We start from the raw sequence: 20696 nt of genomic DNA on the forward strand, positions 1-20696 counted from the left end.
CGTGCGGACGTAGAAGGTATGAAACGCCGGAGCTAGAAACTTGGAGCGGAGAGTTTTGTTCTCGAAGGGCCTCCTTGAGCTTGCTAGCAGGAGTGAAACCGGCTGGATGGATGCCGACGCGAACATACTCTTGGCTGCATGTGCGGATCGCTCCTGTTCGAGGAGGCATCAACAACTGTCGAGCCAGTAATGCAAATAAACAGATTTGACACCCAGGCCGCTACGTGGTTACTCGTACGGCAGCCAGGTGAGCCAGTTGGCTACATTGGCATCCCGCGTCGTTAAACGGAGCAAGGTTCGCTGCTATGCGAGCCAACCGATTGCCACCCCGGTCATCCAGCGCGGCTAGTCCTGTGTTTTCGGGCGCTTCGAGAGGCTGCGCTCGCGTCGTAAGAAGCTCCGACCCGCACACCCGTGTTTGTGGTGAGTAGTAGGGAGCCTGTTCCTCGACTTTCACTCTGGGCATCCACCTGTAACAGCTTCTTCCCGACGTTCAGACAGCCCCAGCTCAGCGGGGGGCCTCTTTGATACAGCCATTTCTAGCCAAATGGCGAGTACGATTTCGTGGTGCCTGCCATCGTGGAAAACCGCTACGCACGTCTGGGTTCACGGACACGCTGTAAGACGTCTACAAGAAGTAGATCCAGTCAAGCTTGAGCGACACACCAGCACTGTCGCATCCCCTGCCATCCTCAATTCCACCCCCGTTGGTCTATAACCCATCTTTTTCTGGAGAAATATGTCCGAAGAACTAAAGCGATCAGCTTGTTCCAAGTGACATTACTCTTACGTGGAGTTTCTGGGTTTGTAGGAACTACCGTCTTTCTGGTAGTTTACACTAGAAGTTTGACTGCCTCTTGTTGCAGTAGCGGCTGCTCCATGCAGTAGTTTTTCCCATCATCAGCACATCATAAGCAGCTACTTCTGTGACTGGAGAACATTTCACGCCTCGACATGTAGCCAGGGGACAGCCGCCTGTAGGAGCGATTCTTGTAATCATCATCTACACTTGAAGGTTCTGGCACAACTGCCATGAAACGCTGCACCGGACTGAACCCTCTATGCGAAACAGCGTGTGCTACCTGCTAAAGCCTCGCTGTTTGCACGAGTGGGACAGTGAATTGCAAAACTCGGCGAGGACGGGGTTACGGTTTTCGGATTCCCTGTGCGTCGGGGTTCACGATGTGAAGACAGCTCCCTTTTCAACCAGATTCTTTCATACCACACTCTTCTCCCCTGCTGGACACCCAGGAAGAGCGAGTCCTCGAGGGGAAATTCTCTTCTGGAAGCGCGTCACTCAGCGACAAAGCAACTTCCGAATGTGCGAAACACTCCTTTCATTGGCGCCCTCCCGTGGGCAGCGTAATGACGCAGTGTGTCGCACAGGTAGGCGTTCCCTAGACAGACAAAGCACATGGAAAGCTGAGGTTCCTAAACCCTAACCGCTTCCTTGCTAGTTAGGAGAGACGTGAGCGCTAATCGGCCAAGAGGAAGTCGCCGTCGGGCAGTTGCCACCCCCTCAGACGTGGATATCGCAGCACCCTTTTTCACCACCCAAATGCACTCTTGAGGTTCCTCTCGCATGCGGTCCTTCCTTCCGACACCACATGCCGTTCGCTTCTCCTCTCTCAGAACGACACACTTTCACAGAGCATGCATGATGCTGGAGGTTGCTGCTCACATCCACAGTGCTTCATTAGGGCTCTCGCCGCACACCGCCAGAGAGCGCTAGGGGAAAGCCGGCTGCTGCGCAGATTAGAGGGAACCATTGGCTAATCTGACACGAAGCACCGCGCTTCGACGCACTCGCCCGGCGCGAGTGTCCCAACTCGACGCACTTTGTTTCATTCAGCACTCCATCCAACGCCCTTACTTGTCTCTTATCACACAGCGAAGAGCAAAATAAAACCAGAAGGTCTCTCGAGAGTAGCAGAAGTGGATGCTAGCCCTGCGTGTATAGGCCTTGCCGCGCACCTTCGCACAACCACTTCGGGAGTCGGTTAGGGCGCGCGAACTAAGCGATCGCTTCCTTTGCAAGCATGAACAAGCGGTGAAGGCGGACTTCCGGATAGTTGCGGTTCCTTATTTTCAATGAACTGAGAGAGAGGAAGACTCAGGTTGTCGCATAAGCACTATACGCATACAGTGCGCATGCAGAAGTTCGCGCGGGGGCCATAAATATCCAAGCTAACAGGCAATTACATGCGATCGGCATGTCTTCTTCTTTTACAGGCCTGTGCAACCACCTTAGATTCGCTCCTCTTTTTCTCTTTAGTCATCCACCCCGTCTCTCCACCTCTTTTCACACGTCTGGTGGGTCACTGTCGAGAGGCTTTCCTGTGATCGGACGCGCGTCCCTTCATCACTCGAACTCGCGACACACTGAGCACGAGCTGCTCTCTCGCCTTATTCGCCCTGAGCGTCGTCGTTCTTTCATTCTGCCGCGTTACTTGCCTGTCTACAGCCGCTCATCATCCAGACGGCTGTGGCCCTGGGCGCGGCCGCACCTCACGCGCCTCTCCCCTTTTTTCCATGGAGTCGTCGGGCGCTCCTCTCCTCGCCTGCTGCTGCTTCTTTCGTTCGCTCGTTGGCATCTCCCGCGCGCGTAAATAGGCGCCAGCGCACTGACTCTCTCCTTCCTGTCGGCTCGTCTGAGTTGCAGCCAGTTCCTGCGGGCGTTGGAGCCTCCTGCATCCTGGCGTTGTGTTTTGTCTCTGTGCCGCGTCTGCGTGTGCGCGTCGGTGGTGACGCGTCGTCGCCGTTCATCTGTGACCTCGAGCCTTCTTTTCCGCTCATTCAGCAGCATGCGACCTCCCGCAGGCGCGTCGCAGGGCGCGTTGCCGCCGAGCGGGCGCGGCAGGAACATGTTTGCCCGCGCGGATAATCGCCCGCACTGGATGCGCGCGGCCGCGGAGGGCGCGTCCCCCTCTTTTGCCGGTGCATGTCCCGACGCGGCTTCTGCGGCGCCACCTGCCGCAGGGTCACAGTCGCCCTCCCTTCCGCCGTCCCCCGCCTCTGCCTCTGTCTCTGCGTTCTCTGCGCCCAGCGGGGCGTCGCCACGCGTGTTTGGCAAGGTCGGCGCGCCTCTCGCCCTGCGCGAGGGCTTTCCGCGCCCGCCGCAGCCCTGGCCTGCTTCCGGGCCGCCTGCCTCCGGCTTCCCACGGGACGCAGGTTTCGCTGGCGGCCAGACAAGCCCCGTGCGCGGAAACCCGTTCTGCTCGCCCTTCCACGCGCCAGAGGGCGACCGCGGCGGGCCGGGCGGCGCGGCCTTCCCCTGGTCAGCAGCGGCGCCGCCGTTCGCCGCCGGCGGCGCCGCTGGTGGGGCGGCCTCCTCTGCGGCTGTACGTACACCGGAAGTGCTGGCCGCGCCCGGCATCGGCATGCAGCCTGGAGCCGCGGCGGACGCGGTGGGCGCCGGCGGAGGCAAGTCGCTGCAGGAGATGCAGAAGATGATTGAAGAGCAGATGCGCATCCAGCAGAAGGAGATTCTGCAGCAGATCATGCACCAGATGCAGGCACAGCGAGACGCGCCACAGTCCGCAGCCGGCGGCCAGACTCAGCCCGCCTCGTCCGCCGACAAAGTTGGAAAGCCTGAGTGCTACGAGGCGATCGGCTCGACTTTGTGGTAGGCTGCACTGAACTAACCGTCTTTCTCTATTTGGCACACACACGCGCCGAGCTTGGCGCGAAACGGAGTCTTGGCGTCGGTACCACGCATTTCCTCTTCACGCGGACTGCGACGCGGGGGCTGGCAGGAGGTCGCCCTTACACACGAGATATAGACGCCGAGCCGAGACGGGCTGTCTGTGCTTTGTTTCTCCGTCTCTCACTCTTCCCTTCTGGAGGCGTGCGGGTAAAACCCGCGGCGCCCATTTCGTTTCCTGCCTGCCTCACTCCACCCTCTTCGCAGGTACCGTGTCGAAACGACAACAGGGCTAAAGTATTTTTACCATAAGAAGACCAAGCAGGTAGGACCTCGCGCGAAAGCCACGAAGTCGCTCAGCGACCTTCAGATACCTCCTTCCAAAGGGGGGGGGAAAGGGGGGGAGGGGGAAGGGGGGAGGCAGGCGTAGCTGAGAGTCTTGCAGAGAGAATCCGCTTTGCCCTGTTGGTTCACTCTATCCATGTACGTTTCGCCGTGGCTGCCCAGGACATCTTTCCTCTGTCTTTCCCTGACACGCTAGATGAGCTTTTCTTTCTATCGACCTCTCCTTTCGCCGGTCTGGGTCGCCGCCTGCCTCCTCAGGCGTCACTCGCTGTAAACCCTAAACCATCGCCCGCAACCCTTTCAGCGCGCGTCGTATCTGCGTGCACCGCCGCGCCTTTTGTCGTGAAGCGTCTTTGATTTATGTGTCTGATGTGTTTCGCTGCGCTCGCCTGCAGGCGACGTGGACGTGCCCTCCGGAGATCGCGGATCTGGTGCACGCCATCGACGCCCGCATGGGGGGCGGCGGTGGCGCGGCGGCTTCCTCGGCTTCCTCTTCTTCTTCCACGTCCTCATTTTGGTCCTGCGCGCCGTCGACGGAGTCGGCCTCCGCTGCGCCGGAGAGCAGTCAGAAGGCAAGCGCCGAGACGAACGGGAAGCGGAAGCGCGAAAGCGAGGAGGAGGAAGACTCCTCGTCGGAGTCGTCAGACTCGAGTGACGAAAAAGAGTCTGAGGAGATGAAGCAGCTCAAGATGCAGATGGCGCGCTATGAGGCCTTCAAACAAATGCTGCGTGAGAAGAACCTCGGGCAGTTCGCCCACTACGAAAAGGTAAGAAAGAATTTAGAAACAGAGAGGGTGAAGAAGGAGGGCGACACATGAGGGGTTCCTCTGCTTGAGCCGCGGCTTCAAGAGGCCGTTTGAAAGAAAATACGCGGCCTTCGTTCGCTTTCGCTGCTGGACTGAATGCCCTAGCGCTGCGCCTTTTCCTGCCTCCGCCGTCTCGTGTAGTTTTGGTCAACGGTTCCAGCAAAAATCCGACACAACAGAGGCCCTCCAAGAAAGCGCGAATGCGGCGCGAGGTCAGTTCTATCAGAACTGCGCGTCTGGTGTTTGCCGTCTCTTGGTCGTTTTTGTCTCTTCGCCGCTCCTTCGGGCCCTTCGCCAGGCGCTCCCAAAGCTCCTCTTTGACCCGCGGTTCGCGGCCATTCCGGCTGAGCAACGCAAGCGCCTCTTTGATAAGTGTCTCAAGGAGGTCATCGCGGAAACGCGCCAAGGCCAGAAGGAGGTGAGTTGCGATTCCTTTCCGCGAGGCGATGTCTCGGTGATCTCTCTCGATTCGTCGCTCCGCCGGGCCGCATATCCACGGTCTTTTGCGTATCTGTCGGACTCGCAGTCGGGGCTGGCGTGAGGAGTTGACCTCGGCGCTCAAAAGGGCAACACGCAGCTTGCATCTCCGCACACGGCAGCTGTCCATACAGTCGCGCGCATGCAGCATTTTTCGCGTCGAGGCAGATAAAACTGCGACACGCTTGAGGGCCGCAGAGCGCCGCCCCCCAAGCCCTCTCTTCCCGCGGCTGTCCGCCCCCCTCTATCTCCGACTAAGACCTATAAATACTATTTACATGTATGGATACATACATTTATACATATATACATTTGGATGGATGCGTATAGGGTTTAGGGATATATATTTATATATATGTATATGTATGTATGCAAATATATATATATATATGTATATATCCGTGGGTATTACGGCGTCCGTGCAGAGAGCGTATGTTAATATTTTTGGTTTCGGTGCGGCTGGGGGGTTGCCTGTTCAGCTGATCGATGCGTTCCGCGAGTTGATGAACGAGCTCTACGAAAGCGGCCACATCCACGCGTCGTCGACCGTCGAGACCCTCGAGAAGCGCTGCGGGCAAGATCCGCGCTGGCTGCCCGCGGGCGTCTCCGCCTCGGACTGGGCGCAGATTCGCAAGCGCCTCGTGGAGGAGACTGTCGAGAAGCGCCGACAGGAGAAGACTCTGCAGAAAAACAACATCAAGAGAGATTTCAAGAGACTCATGCGGTACGCATCGCGCCCGTGAAAGGAGCAGTCCCTCCCACGAAGCGAATGGATGCACGTAGCCCTAGAGGCAGATCCACGTGCATTCATTCGCCCCTGCGTTTTTTTACATATGCGGAGGCACTCGATGCTTCAAAGCACATCGCGGAAGGCGCGGCGGTCCAAAGGGGGGGGTGGCTTGCGCGTATGTTGTGCTCAGATTCGAGTTTTCGTGTGTATTTTTTTTCTGCGCGGCGTTGTTTCTAGAGAAAAGATGGCGGAACGGCCGAGCGACGAGTGGGCTGCGCTGCGCAAGGAGCTGCGGTCGCATCCGCAGTATCTGCTGCTGGTAAGTCACCACGAGAGGGAAACGAGGCTCCGCGCCGGAACCTGAGTGGAGGCAGCGTCTACCGGCGTCGTTCGTATTCTACTCGCGCGCCTTGCGTCGACGCCGCGGTGTTCAGCTGGGGGATGGGAGGCAGCGCCGCTGGGAAGGCCGGTGTGTCGGCGGCATCACCCTGGCAAGGCTGCGGAGAGACAGAAATATCGCAAACCAGGCCGCAGAGAGGGAGACAGAGGGCGACACTGACTTTGCACAAGACGCCAGGCGGCCAGGATCAATGCATCTGCCAACTGCAGCGAGCGGACATTTTGGCCGTTGAGCGCGCAGCGTTTTCCAGGGCAGAAAGCGGCGCAGTGAGGAGCTGTGGATATCCGAGGTCGCCCTGCGGAGAATGTACGTTTCGCAGGGGTCGGCGAGCGAGCGAGAGCGAATCTTCCAGCAAGTCTGTGAGGAGTTGACCTTCCTGAACGAGGAGAAAAAACGCTCTGCGGACAACGCCGTGGAAGACGCGGAAACCAAGCGTGTGAACCTGATGAAGACCGAGGCCGCCGCTGCCTTCATGTGAGGAACACTGGAGCTCGGGAAACTTCGGCGTGTCGGGTTGATCTCCGAAATCCATCTTCTTCCCCACAATCGATTCTTCTTCTCTCGTAGCGACTTGGCCTGGTTTTCACGCTTCTGTCCGGCGCGCGACTCGCAACTTTTTGCGTTTCCGCGTGCGTATCGTCCTTCTTGTCTGTCTCCGCCTACGTGCGCGTCTGCGCCTCTGAAGGCGGCTACTGCTTCGCAGGTTTCCTCGCGGCTTTGAAGTTTTTGGCGCCTTTTGTTTCTTTTTGTGCATGCAGGAACATGTTGGTAGAGCGCGTGAAGAATCCATTTGCTCAGGGGTGAGAAAACCAACGTCGCACACGGTTCGTGGCTGTCAAGATGACTTCTGGCATATGACCTCCACACTGACAGAGACTGCATATTCAAAGCTGCCATGTAATTTTTGAGCAACGTGCAAACTTGTGGCCGGCATCTCTCTGTGCAAATATATATGTATATGTATATATATGTATGAGCGTCCGTGTCTCTGTCTCTCTTTTATCTCTTCCGAAGGTATTTTTTTCGGTGTCCGTCTATCTGGTGATCAGAAGTAGCGCTGTGTAGCTTCTTCGTTGTGTTCACTTTGTGTTTTCTTTTTCTGTTTCGTCGTGGATCGCTTTTGCTTCTAGGTGAGTCCTCAGCCGCTTATCGTCTCTGCTGTATGGGGTGCCTGCCCGTTATCGCGTGCGCGCGTTTTTTCGTCGATTTTTTTTTCACTTTTCAGCGAATTTGGCGGCAAAAGTATCCCAGTCGACCTCGTCAAAGCGGACAGTCGCTTCAACACCGACGTCCTGAGCGAGTCTGAAAAACACACGCTCTACGTTTCCTTCGTCGAGTAAGTCTTTTTCGCGAGCCCCTGGAGGACAGATAGGCGCGTCGCTTTGTGGTATCACTAGATTTATCCATATATATATATATATATATATATATATATATATATATATATATATATATATATATATATATATATATATATATATGCGTTCGCCTTCACACATCTACGGACCTGGGACTGCCTACATACGGAGTCATGCGTGGCCACGTCTGCTTCCTGATCTCCCGCCTGGTGAAGATTTTCATTTTTTTTTTCGTTACGTATCGCACGGTTTCTGCTCTCTTCAGGGAATTCACCACGGGCCGCGTGCGCCTGTTCATGACGAAGCTGAACACGCTCCCCTACGAAAAACTGAAAGCCTCGTTCGAAGAGGTATACCCTGGAGGAATGAACTTCGCAAATAAATGCGAATTCCACATCACCGAGATGAACGAGATCGCGTGTGTATACATTCACTCGCATCCACATACTTGCTTCTCGTGTGCACACACGAGGCACCGTCGTCGCGTCGATCTGTCTCCCTGAACGTGGGGATTGCATCCCTGTATCTCTACATAACCGTACATATATATATATATATATATATATCTGTGGTGCCTGCCTGTATCTCTGTCTGTCGCCCGCTGCCTCATAGTGTTTGGTCTGCATGCGGTCACGCCGGCCTTCGCCTTGTTGAGACGGTTGACTTTTTTTCTCCATTTTTCTTTAGGTTCTCGAGGAGTTGCAGACGAATAAGAGACTCTTCGAGGGCATGCCGCAGGCGGAGCTTGTCGCGAACTTTGAACGATGGAAGCGAGACAAGGTGGAGCAGTGGGGCGATGAGGCGCCATAGAAAATGCATCCGCGCGCGTGTGTTTGTGTGCCGAGAAATGATTTGAGGCCGAAAAAGCAAATGCGCCTTGCGCACACTCGCAGGCGGCGAAGCGCACGCCCCCCCGGCGTGCCGCTCCGCCGCGCCTCTGGCTCATCCAGATCTCCTTCGATGTGTAAATACATATATTTTATATGTACATACATATGTGTACATGCGTATACGTGCGTGTATCCTTTAAAGAAGAACACACACACAAATGTGCATAAATGTATGCACCGGCGCGCCCCGATTTTCTTACGACACCGGAGGCGTGTCAGTTTCCGTTTGTGAATGCATTCTACGCTGCCCTTCTCCTTTGCGCTTTTCAGACAAACGAGCTGAAGGAGGCGTTCGTCTTGTGGCTGCGGCAAAATCCGGATATCTGTCGCGGGTGCGACGAGCAAGGCGAGAAGTTCGCCAAGCTCATCGAGAGACTCGAGACCGACATTCGGTGAGGCCACAAGAGACAAGAGATCGCAAAGTTTCAAAGAGGGCAGAAACTGGCGACGGAGTCTGAAAGCCTTCCTCTAGGGCTATCACACCTCTCGTGCGTGCGCCTTCCTTCGGATATGTGTCTACCGAGCCTGTTTGCTCTAGAATCTGAACGGCGCCTTTTCCACGCTGTCTCTACGCGCACACATCTGTATGGGTCGGGCTGGTGTCAGTTTAGGAGCGTGTGTATCCGGGGAGAGCGCTGCATCAGAAACTCAGATCGCACACACAGAGCGTCGTAGGTCTTAGAATACTGAAGAAGATTGTTGCACATGGGCCCTGAACCGCGGCCTGGGCTTCTGTGCTTTTCTCTATGCGCAGGTACAACCGACTGGACTACATTCCGGAGGAGCGCGAGGAGCTCGTTCGCCAGCGTATCCGGTAAGTTTGTGTCGGGTTCAGATATGTCGCATCTAGATTTAGACCGCCGTCGCTCGAGTTCTGCGCAGAGCGACCTTTCCTTGTTCCTCTTTCTCAGTGTTCAGGGTTTTTTGCGGCCTGTGCGACGGAGGGGGAGCTGATTTCCAGATAAGGAAACGGTCTACCTCAATCTGGTCGTGCATGCCACATGCTCGACGCTACACATGGGGACGCCCCTGTGGCAAGTTGGATCACATTTCTGCGTCCTCTGTTCGAGTTAAACTGCGGACAGTCTGGTCGCTTGGAGAGCTCTCAGCGCTATGTCCTCAGGCCCTGCGGACTTCGCATTAATTTTTGGCGCTTGCTTGTTTCTCGCGCTGCTTTTCGCTCAGGGAGGTCAACCTCGAGTTCGTTCGAAAGCCTCCCATTGCAACCAAAGCGCAGCGCCTGCCGCAGTGAGCGCCGCAAATCACGGCAGAAACTCGTATCCGGTCGAGCTGTACATACACGTAGATGTTCAAGCACACTTCTCTACAGAACGCCCTTCTCTCTTGCAAACGACGACAACGGCTGGGAGGGCATCGCCTTTCTGCCTCTTTCTGCGGGGCCGCAAAACGATCCTCAGGCACCGCGGCGCCTGCGCAAGTTCTTCCCCTACGCATGCGTTGCGGGCCGCGCCGCGGCCGTGCTAGTCTCGTTTCCTCGCGACCGCGTGCCTCTCTTCTTGTTGCCATTTATCAGCTTTCCGTCGCATTCTTCGCGTCGCAAACTTAATTCTTCCCTCTCTTGTTCAAACGAACGCGTGCGAAATTAAGAATTCACCCGCTCGCGCTACACCCATGCCGAAGCCCGAAAGGGCGGGAGCGGTGTACGTACACCCCACCAGGCCGCCCGCGCCGCACAAAGCGCCCGCGGAGCGAATGCACACCCCTGCGCTGTCGAGGAGGGGAACTCGGCTTGTGGACTAGCGCCCGTTTTTTGCAAACACTCCGAGTGCAGACGGAAAACCGCAAAGGGCCACTGCGAGCCTATTCGCAGCAAGCCTGCTGAAGGACCCAAGTCACAAGTCGCCCGACGACGCACACATTTACGTATACCTAGAGTAATTCCTCGGTAAGTTGACGAGAAGCTGCACGCTATTTGAAACAGCGGCTCTTCGCTCGCCCTGGAGCACATATATATATATATATATATATCAGTATATATTTATATGTAGATGGGGGCACACGCGCGTATCTAAACCTGCAAGACGCGCGCGCATGCAGCCAACAGGCCAGTTCTGTACGTCGGAGGCGCGGCTGAAGCTTAGAAAAATAAAATATTTCCCCTGAGGCGCTCGCCCTGCGTCAAGAAACACGCGACTGTCCCCGTCAACGCGCACTCTGCGTGCAAACATATAGCTATTCGAACTTCGCTTGCGAGAAGTGGCTAGCCCGTGGCTCCGCCTGCACACGCAGGGCTGGCCTCTCCGAGCCGTTCGAGTTTGAGGCGGAGACGCGCGTGCAGAAGTTTTTGAATGGCGATGGCGCGGGAGAGAAGGCGCAGCTGCTGATACACCTGGAGTCGCTCCTCTCCGCCGGCGCCGGTCGATAGCAGCAGGAGCAACTCAAGAAGCAGCTCCGCGATTCGCTCGCGGAAGTGCAGCCCTGAACACAAGAGCCACGGGCCGCTGAACGCCTCATCAGGTGACGACAAAAGACGGGGAGAAGGCCCAGACGTAGACGCCGCAACCGGAGTCGTTCGCGAGACGGGATGCGGAGCACGAGAGGAGCCATAGGCACCTGACGAGCTCAGGGCTTCCTCGGAGAAGTTCTTTTTGCCAAGAGAGAAGAGCGCGAAAGTCAGCTGCTCGGCGTTGACCGCGAGGAGCTGCTTGACGCGCGCAACCGCCAAGGAGGCCGCGTGGAGCGCAGGCAGGCGAGGGCTTAGCGCCTTGGGCGAGAAGGGAAGAAACGAGCTCAATAGCGGAGACTCACCCCCTGAGGCGGATGCGGGGGAGGAGTGAAACGACGCGAATGCAGCCTCAGCAGCTGAATCAGAAGATGGATACGTGTGCGAAGTGAGACAATTTGCGAAAGAAGGCAAGAGGAAAGTCGGCGAAGCATCCAGAGACGCAGCAGGCAGAGAACTCCAGCAGAATGTGCATTGGCAGCCTTTGTCCCGGTGTTCCCCGAGAGGTACAACCTCTCTCTCTTCTTCGTGACCGCGTAAGTCTTGGTTTCTTTCATCTTCTTCTTGTGCGTCGCTGCTTCCTTGTCCGGTTCTGCCTCCTTCGTAGTCTGTGCACGCCCTCCTCTCGCCCTCCGCGGCCTGCGCCTTCGCCGCTTCGCCGCCCGCGCGCGGAGCTCCCTGCCGTCCTGTCGAGAGGCCGCGGCCGCAGGCCTCGTCTCCGCGCACTCTAGCCCGAGGGCCCTCAGTCCGTTCTGCGTCTCCGCCTTCTCCGCCCTCTGCGTCTGCCTTGCCAGCTGCCTTCTTCGCCTTGGTCCTTTCAGCTTGCCGCCCTTCCTCCCCTGTTTCGCCCATCGCCGCGGCTTCCACGGGCTCGCTGTCTGCGTCTCTCGCGCCGCTAAAACCCGCCGCGTCGCCGACGCCGTGTTTTTCCTCAGCGTCGTCTGCTGCCGCAGTCGCCTCGCCGGAATCGCTCGCCGCGCTTTCGAGAGACGCCGCGAGCAGAGACTCTGAGCCGACAGAAGTGCGCGCCTGGGGCGAGAGGGACTTCGCGCCGCCCGCGAGAGAAAACCCGAGAGAAGAGAACGACACTCGGCGCGCGCTGGTCGATTTCGCGTGCGCGCCGGGCGTCGCCAGACAAGAGACACGTCGCGGCAACACGAAAGACAGAGGAAGCGGCCACGGTGGGGACTGCGGGGGCGTGAGCGAGGCGGGCAAGAAGAGGGGCGTCACGACCGCCCCGAGGGGCCCAGGCGGAGATCCCGAAACGCCGAGGCCGTCGCCTGCGACCAGAGACGCAGGCAAGACTTGCGGCGAGCGGAGTGTTGGCGGCGGCAACGGGGAGAAGGCGGGCGACACGGAAGGCGGTTGCCCGCGCGACAGCCGTCTCGAGGAGACTGGCGACGCGCCGCCAGAGAAGGGCGACGACGGCGACAGCGAGGCGAGTGCGGGCGCGAGGCGGTAGCCGCCCTGGAGCCCTGGGCGCATCACCGAGAAGACAGGGACTGGAACCAGCGGAAGGCCCGACTGCGCCGACAACAGAGCGCCCGACGGCGACCGCGAAAACGTCGCTGGCGGCGGGAAGGATAAGGGGGACGCCGCCGGCTCATGCGACGCGCCGGCAGAGGCCGCGCAGAGTTCGCAAGCGGCTGCGCGAGATACCGATCCTGTGCGCTCACGAGGGCCTCCGCCTCCTCGCGGCTCCTCGACAGCCCACGCGGGAGACGAGATCTCCGAAGGAGGCGAGGCACAAACCGAGCCCTGAAAACACGTGCGACATGTGGGCGGTGGGGTACTGCAAGCATGAAGAAGTTAGCTGTCTGTGTCTCATAATCGGAGTCACCTTCAGTTGTCCAGGTACGACAGTGTCTTTTTATTCGACTGAAGTTACACAGTTATGAATCGCGGCCAAAAATCTCTTCCTTTAGAGGGGCGCTTGCGCACGCATCGACACACGCCCGGCCGCGGCGATCCCGCGGCCTCTATGAGCCGACGCGCACTTCCTGTCTGAAACAGCTTAAAAACACGTGAGTATTTATATGCGTATTCATATGTCTGTTTTTCTATATATGTGCAAATGTATATTCGTACGTAAGTATGTATCCATCTATATCCGTCTATGTCTATCTCTATCTATCTCTATGAGTCCATCTATCTATCTCTTTCTGTCTACCTATCTATATCTGTCTATATACATCTACCTATCTACATCTATCCATACCAATCTATCTATATCTATCTCTATGTATTTGTCATCACACGTTGGGCGCTGAGGCAGACTTGGGCGACTCCGCATCGTTCCCGGGCGGCGATGAAGGAGCCAGGCAGCTAAGTCTCCCCACGCGCTTCAAATCACAACGGAACAGATCGAAGTGCGCTAGCGCCAAAATTCGACCCTGAAGTCTGCAGATGCTCGCCTGAGAGGCCGCAGCGCCCAATTTCCTTCTTGCCGCACCTGCCCGCCTGCACTCCGCGCGGCGCAGAGACTCCAGCGGCCGAGGGCGAGAGTGTCGCGGAAGACTTGCAGCAGAGTCGACCGCACTGAACGCAGACAGCAAAAGCCGCAAAGCAAAAGACAGTGGGTAAGCGCACATGCAGATAAACGAAAAACAAGTCGAAGAAGACGATCAACGAATACGAAGGCCCGTGACCTCGAAGACGCGAAAATGTGTGGACGCGCAACTCACAAACTGAAGACTTTGAGCGCGGAAAGGGAACAAGAGGAGTAACAGAAACCCTGAGCAGCTTCACCCAGGACAGGCAAACCACAACAACGCAACCTGCCCGCAGAGCGCGTCACTCGACAGAAATCATAGTTGCATCTGAGTCGTAGGCTGAGACGGGTGACGCCTCGAAGACAGGTGCGACACGGACAAGAGTGGACACGCCAACTGCAAACCGAGACACATAAAAGTCCTCAGGAGAGTCGATGCAAATGTGCGAGGAGAAAAGGAGAGACAATGACTACAGATGCCGACCCGAAGAGTCGGTAAGCTGAGGAGGAAATGCCGAGGCCGCGGAAGCGCGGAAAGAGAAACGAAACGAACGAGAAGAGGACTGGAGTGACTGCTTCACACCTGCGAACCGGGCGAAGCAACCCGAAACAGCGAAAAAAACTGAGAAACCTAAGGCGGGAGCACACGCCTGATCACAAACTAGAACCAGAAAGAAACCTTCAAAACATTTCTTTGTCACCTCACTTCTTCGGTCGGTATTCACCGCAAGGGCCTTCTCCAACAGCCGCAGCGCTGGCACGACAAGGCCCAGCGCTCCGCAAGCGAGTCGCGCCGCAGTTGCTTCTACTTCTCCTCCCTCTTCTTCTTCTCCTTCGTCCTCTTCTTCTTTTCCTTCTTCTTCATCTTTTTCGCGTTCTTCGTGTCGGATCGCATGTCCCAATTTGCCAGTTTCGCCTTTAGAGCTGACTCTGAGCTCTTGCCTTGAGTCCACTTGCAGCCATTCCTCTTTTGAAGCGGCTGCATTCGTCTGCCTCGTTGCAGGCTTTCCGTGGCAGTCACAGAGAAGGACTGAATCGCGCACACCCCAAGCGGCCATCACATTTGTCGCGTTCGATTGACTGCTCGCCTTCTCGCCTGCGTTTGCTTCATCCTCTGGGTTATCCGCTGCTGCTGAGGCTCCCTCGGAACTCGCTTCCCGGCCTTTCCTCCGCTTTTCGCTTCCACTTCTCGCTTCGCCCCTGCTGCTTTCCTCTGTGTCGTCTTCTCCGCTCCGCGCCTCGCAATGGTGCGCCTGCTTTCCAAGCTCCTCCGCGTCTCGTGGGATGTCTGTTGTCACCTCGCCCGCTGGCGGCCTCCGCGCGTCTCGTTCTCCCTCGGCGTCGCTCAGGTCAAGCGGCGCCTGTGCGTCTGCAGCGTCCGCACCTTCCGCCCTCGCGTCCAGCCTTCTCAACTCTGCCTTCGCTGCGTTTGCCGGCGCGCGGGCGCGTCTGTCGTCGAGTCTGCGCCGCGCCTCTCGGCACCGCTGTAGCGCCGCCGCCTGCGCGAGGCCCTGCGCGAGGAAAAAAACATCCGCGGCCACCGCCAGCAGGTTTCCCACGTGAGTCGACAGAAGCGATGCCTCCTGCAGAGCAGCCCATTCGCCCCTGGCGCTTCCTCGACCCCCAGCGCCGCCGCCAAGAGCCGAACACCCCGAAGTCCCTGGCGCCGCTGGCGGTCGCGGCGCCCCCACAGGCGCGGCAGAAGAAGGCGCAGCCGCGGCGCGTGCCAGCGCAGCCGAGGAGGCAGCCGCGAACGCGGAAGAGAAGAAGAGTGGAGGGGCTGCAGACGCAGGCATCGCCGGCGCAGGAGAAGGACGAGCAGGTGAAGACTTCGAAGAAAGCGGCTGCGGAGAGGGAGCTGCCGACCAAGAAACGGGATGAGAGGGAGGAAGCACGGCCGGAGGGCCGCGCTGTCCTGTCAAGGGCGACTCTTCGCCAGCTGCAGAGGTCGGGCCCGTCCGCGCCTGCCGCGGCGATCCACGCTGAACATCTTCTGTTTCGGAAGGTGCGTCCCTGTCCAACTCTCGCAACGAGGCGAACACGCAGCGGCCGCGAGACGCTCCGCCCCGCCCGCTGGCAGTCTCGCCTCCGGTTGGGTCTGCCACGGCCTCGTCGCTCCTAGGCGTCTGCCGCCCTACCGCACGCCGCAGTTCACTCTCATCCGCAGTTCTCCCTGTATCATCCCCGCCGCCCTCTCCGCTGTCGCCGCGCCTCGCGTCGCCGCGCGCGGCTGAGGGCGGCGTTGCTCGCTCGCGCAGCAGCGTCAGTTCTCCGCGGCGCTTTCTCTCCGTCTCGCTGTCGCAGGCGCCGCGGCCTCCGCATGCCACGACCTCGGCCTCGAGGCTACAGGCTTCCAGCCGCGCACACCCGCCCCGCGTCTCAGCCTCCTGCGACGCGTGGGCATCGCAGGCCGCGTCCAGTCTGCCGCGTTGCTCCTGCCCGTCACGGCGCGCGTCAGCGGGTCCTCGAGCGACCTCCGCTGCCTCGCCGTGCGCGCTGGCTGGCGCAGCGGCGTGGCCCATCTCACGCGGAGCGCCTTTCGCCTCGACGCAGGCCCTGGCGTCGCACAAGCCACGCCTGCGCGACGCCGAGGGGTAGGCGCTTCTCGCGCGATCGCCCTCGGCTCGCCTCGGCCCCGTCCCCTCCCCAGCCCCACCGCCGAGTGCCGGCGCAGGTCGTGGCGACGCGGAGGCGTCTGAATAGGAGACCGGCGGAGAGGAAAATGCGGGAACTGCACCGGAATACGACGCTGAGGCGGCCGCCGAAGAGCCCACGTGAGGGTGGGCGAACGCCCGCGCCGATCCGAGGGGAGCATGCACGCTCGAGATCGCGCCAACCTCCTCTTCGCGTCTCCCCGTCTGCGCGTCTCTCTCCACGCGTCCGCCGCACCCGCGACCCCCCTCCCACGCGCGTGGCAGCTCAGCGGCCCCCCCTGAGGGCGAGGTGCGTGGCTCGCTTGGCCTTGAGACCGACGGCAGACGCGGCGGCGGTTCGGAGATCTCGCTGCCTCGATACGCCGTCCACGACCTGCGCACACTGTCTGCGAAGGATGCGAGTCCGGCGGAGAAGCGCCGCTCCACGTTCTCTGCCCCCGGCGGCGGCCTGGCCTTCGTCACGAAGCTTCGAGAGGGCGTCGCGTCGGCCGCGGAGAGACAGCTGCCGTGCAAAAGGCACGCCACGGAGCCCTTGAGGGGCGAGGCCATCGCCGCCCGATAGGCTTGCGGATCTGCGGGCGACGTCAGCGAGCGGGAAATTGGAAGCGACCGCGGAACCTCCTCAGCGAGGACTAGCACGTAGTCGCCGGTGTCGTCGTCTTCGTCTGATTCAGCGTGGTGCCCAGCCGCTGGGGCCTGCGCCTCGCAAGCCCCTGCATCGCCTGCCGGGGCGCGGCGTCCGGCGTCACGCGCGCCGCCTCCAAGCGCCTCTGCGACGGCAAACGAGGAGACCGGTGCCCAAGTGGAGGGCCCTTTCTTCAGTCGAGCCGAGCCTCCCGCTGCCGAGGCTGGCTCAGGAACAGGAGGCAAGCAACCGGCGGCGCAAGCCGCCTGAGAGGCGCAGCCCTGACGAGCGGTGTACGAGGAAGATGAGCGAGACGCCGAAGAGGCGGCAGACGACGACGCACAAGAAGACGAGGCAAACACGTGCCACAAAAATGGCAATCCGACGCCAGAAGAGGACGCCGGAAAGCGAGGCGAAACCGAGGGGAGAAGCGAGTCTTCGGTCTCCTCGTAAGGCCGAAAAAAAGACGCACGGGACGGCTCCGCGGCGCCGGGCAAATGCGGGAGAGGCGCAGACTGGAGGCCAGCTCTTGCAGACTCCTCCGCACTGCATGCAGGAAGACGAGCAGACCAAAACTCGCCTACTCGTCTTTGTGCATGTCGTCCCTGACTGATCACGTCCCTTGCCGCGGCTGCGTATCTCGCCTCTCCCCGAGCCAGCTGCACACGTTCATTCTTCTCCCTTGAATACCTTAGCGCTTGGTGCCCTGCTTCCGCTCTCCTCCGCGCTTGGAGCGGTGCCTCGAGATCTCTTCGCTCTTTGCCTTCCACGTTCTGCGCGCCTGTCGCTCGCGCTCGCCCGCCTCCGTCTGCCGCGCGAGCCGACAGGGGCGCGGACTGCGCAGCAGAATGGCCGCTAGCATCTGCTAAAGATGAAGTGGAGGCGACAAATATTGAGGGCTCTGCTTCCCGCGCGGCGCGTTGCGCACCGTCCAGGGCCCCCTCCGGCGCGCTGAGGAATGAGCCCGCGTCCTGCCAGCAGAGACGCGTAACAGACGGCGACGAGGTAGATTCCTCGCACCCTCGCTCTCCACGCAGCTCGCGCCGCTCATGCGCCTTCACGCGGAGGCCTTCGAAAGGGTCTGCCTCGCCCCAGAAGGCTCCGCTGCGCGCCTCTTCGCCTAGTGCTTCGACCGAGGGCTCGCTCTTCCCCACAGGCGCCTCCGCGGTCGGGGGAGGGTCTACGTTTGCGCCTGGGACCGACTCCGGAGAAGACAGACGCAGCCCTGCGCGGGTGGTGGGGCCCTGGCTTCTTCTGCGTTGGCGGCCGTTTGCGACGAGCGTTTCCTCTGCGCCCTGCGCCGGTCGCGAGTCGCTGAATGCAGGTACACTGTAACGGCCCTCCACGGCCGGCTCGCACTCGGCTGCCACGGTTTGAAAGAGGGCACGAGAGGATGAGGACGAAGCAGAGGAAGACAAAGCAGCCGCACCCGAGCAAGACGCCGCAGAGGCCGCAGACAGGCGCTGGTGAGCGAACCCTTGAGGAAGCGCTTCTTGCGGGAGACTCTGCACATGCAGAATCTGAAAGAGAGGCGCGCGTCGTTTGTGCTCTCTACAGGGAGGGACGTCTCTCGGGCTTTCCGCCCCTTCGCTCGGCTGAGGCCTGTCTGACGAAAGCGGCGCTTCACAATCGGGCGGAGCCCTCGCCTCAGCCCTTGAGTCTGCTTTCGCGTTTTCTATCGTCTGCGGCTCCAGTTCGTCTTCCCTCCCTTTTCTCTCTGTTTGCAGTGCAGCGACAGCCTCATCCTCCTTGTCGCGCGATTCGACGCCTTTGCCGCGTCCTGCATCGACGGGGTTTCGTGCCTCGCTGCCTCCTGCGGCTGCTGTCTCAGGTGCTTGTTCGCTCGCAGCTGAGTCACGCCGACACGCCTGTCCTTCATCTCGGATTCGCGCAGACGCGTTTTGGCGGGTGTGGCTCTGGTTTGGAAAGCGTCTTCTGCGGCGCTCTTCATCGCTCGAGGGTTTGGGCTCCCCGCTCTCTGAAGCCTCGCGGCCCTCCGGGGCTTCGGCTCTGTCTGCGCCCGCTTGCGTTTCGCCTTTTCTCAAAGTCGCTTCGTGCTTCCCTTCTCGAGATCCACGCCAGGTCTGCGGCGCAGCAAGAGCTGTCATTACAGGCAGGCGCGGAGTCGCTCCCGGGGCGGCCTCGCCAGCGACATACGGGTGAGAGAAGAAGTCCTCTGGGCTCATTCGCTCCAGGGGGTTAGCGCGGAGGAGGCGCCTGAGCAGGTCTCGGCAGCTGGGGCTGAGCGGCACGCGCGCCGAGAAGGGCGGACCCGCCTGGGAGGCGCGCTCGATGTTCTTGAGGAGCTGCAGCGGGTTTTGCCCCGAGAAGGGCGGGCGTCCGTGTAGGATTTCGAAGAAAATCGCGCCGACCGACCACAGATCTGCCTTCGCGTCGTAATACTGGTGCTGCAGGATCTCGGGAGCCATATACAGCGGCGAGCCGCAGACCGTCGCAGCCAGGTCCCAGGGCTGGAGCGAGCGCGCGAAGCCAAAGTCCGCGATCTTCAGCGTCGCCTCGTGGGGCGACACCGACGAAAGCAGCAGATTCTGCGGCTTCAAGTCGCGGTGTATGTAGCTCCGGCGGTGAATCTCCAAGAGACCGGCGGCCATCTGCTGAAGCAGGCGCCGCGCGACGGCCTCGCCGACGCGCCCGCCATGTTGACGCAGCAAACTCGCGACGTCGCCGCCCGAGCAGAACTCCAAAACCAAGTAGTAGTGGTACTGGCTCTTCTGAATACATCGCAGGAGACAGAGATGCGCAGACGCAACGAATACGGGAAACACGACAAAGACAAACTGCCTCGCGGCCACAGGCCTACGAGCCGACGCGCTCCGGCTAGACACGCACGCGTGTGTGATTCGAGAGGCAGCGCTGAGGTTTCTGGCTCATCAGCGTGCGAGATACCTTGAGTGAAAGTTAGGCACGGTGCAGAGAAAGAGCGACTGGGTGACTAGCTCCACTAGCCGCACCTGAGGCCACTAGCGAAGACGGCGCGCGTACCTTCAAATCGATGAACCGAACGATGTTTGGGTGCTGCAGCTGTTTGAGAATCGCGACTTCCTGGTTCAGTTGCGTGGCCTCGTAGACGGTGTGGCGCGAAATGACTTTGACCGCCACCGCTTCCTTCGTTTGCTCAATGTGACCCTTCCACACGGCGGCAAACGACCCCCTGCCAATCCGCTCGTCAAGAATGTACCCGCCGATTTTCTTTTTCGACATGGTGGTCGCTGGGGGTAGACTGCGCCGCAACAAGCAAGGGAGCTCCGCGCGTCTAGCTCATGAGGCCTGCGTCAGCACCGTGAGCTCCCTCGAAAGCCCGTTCCCAAGACGGGACGAAGGGCAAGAGCCCTGCCAGCGGAAACAGGACGCGCTCAACGGGGTTCGCGAGCGACGTCTCGGGGAAGCCCATCCCGAGCGGCGTTCACGGAAACTTGGGAAACCAGATATTGGACGAGCGCAGAAGGAACGCACTCGCGCGGATTCGCGTGAAGAGAGGCGCTTGATAGCTCGCCGAGTCTTACGAAGCGCATTCTACGAAGCGGAACCCCACGACCTCACAAACCGGAGGTGAAACCACAGGCCGGCCTTCGAGGAATGACAGAAAAAACTCACCATGCGTCGAAAAGGCGCCGCGAAAAAGGGTCAAGGCCATGGGAAGTCAAACTGGATGTTGTCTATAGGTCCGCGGAAGGACCTCCCTGTGACAAAGACAAGAAAGCAGCTACCACCCAGGGAGTTCCTCACAAAACAAAACGCTTCTCTGACCCCGCAGACGCCCGGGCTGACCGAAGGCGAGGGAAGAAAAGGCGC

General features: G+C 59.6%; 2 protein-coding genes across 2 annotated transcripts; one reads left to right on the forward strand and one right to left on the reverse strand.

The window, feature by feature from the left end:
• Nucleotides 1–2804: 2804 nt before the first annotated feature.
• On the forward strand, nucleotides 2805–9901 carry BESB_078550 (uncharacterized protein; the record flags this gene model as incomplete). Its single annotated transcript, XM_029366217.1, has 14 exons — nucleotides 2805–3625; nucleotides 3911–3968; nucleotides 4384–4755; nucleotides 5093–5212; nucleotides 5751–5995; nucleotides 6239–6320; nucleotides 6721–6875; nucleotides 7160–7201; nucleotides 7627–7737; nucleotides 8025–8109; nucleotides 8447–8539; nucleotides 8920–9041; nucleotides 9404–9463; nucleotides 9835–9901. The coding sequence occupies 14 exons, from the start codon at nucleotides 2805–2807 to the stop codon at nucleotides 9899–9901; spliced, it is 2433 nt and encodes an 810-aa protein (XP_029217648.1).
• A 969-nt stretch (nucleotides 9902–10870) lies between these two features.
• BESB_078560 (uncharacterized protein) lies at nucleotides 10871–20105 on the reverse strand (the record flags this gene model as incomplete). The annotated part of the gene is made up of 4 exons (XM_029366218.1): nucleotides 10871–12871; nucleotides 13566–13651; nucleotides 14311–19615; nucleotides 19887–20105. 4 exons carry the CDS (start codon nucleotides 20103–20105, stop codon nucleotides 10871–10873), a joined length of 7611 nt encoding a protein of 2536 aa, XP_029217649.1.
• Between the last annotated feature and the right edge of the window lie 591 nt (nucleotides 20106–20696).

This window comes from Besnoitia besnoiti, chromosome VII, assembly GCF_002563875.1.
Source record: "Besnoitia besnoiti strain Bb-Ger1 chromosome VII, whole genome shotgun sequence".
NCBI classification, from domain to species: Eukaryota; Apicomplexa; class Conoidasida; order Eucoccidiorida; family Sarcocystidae; genus Besnoitia; species Besnoitia besnoiti.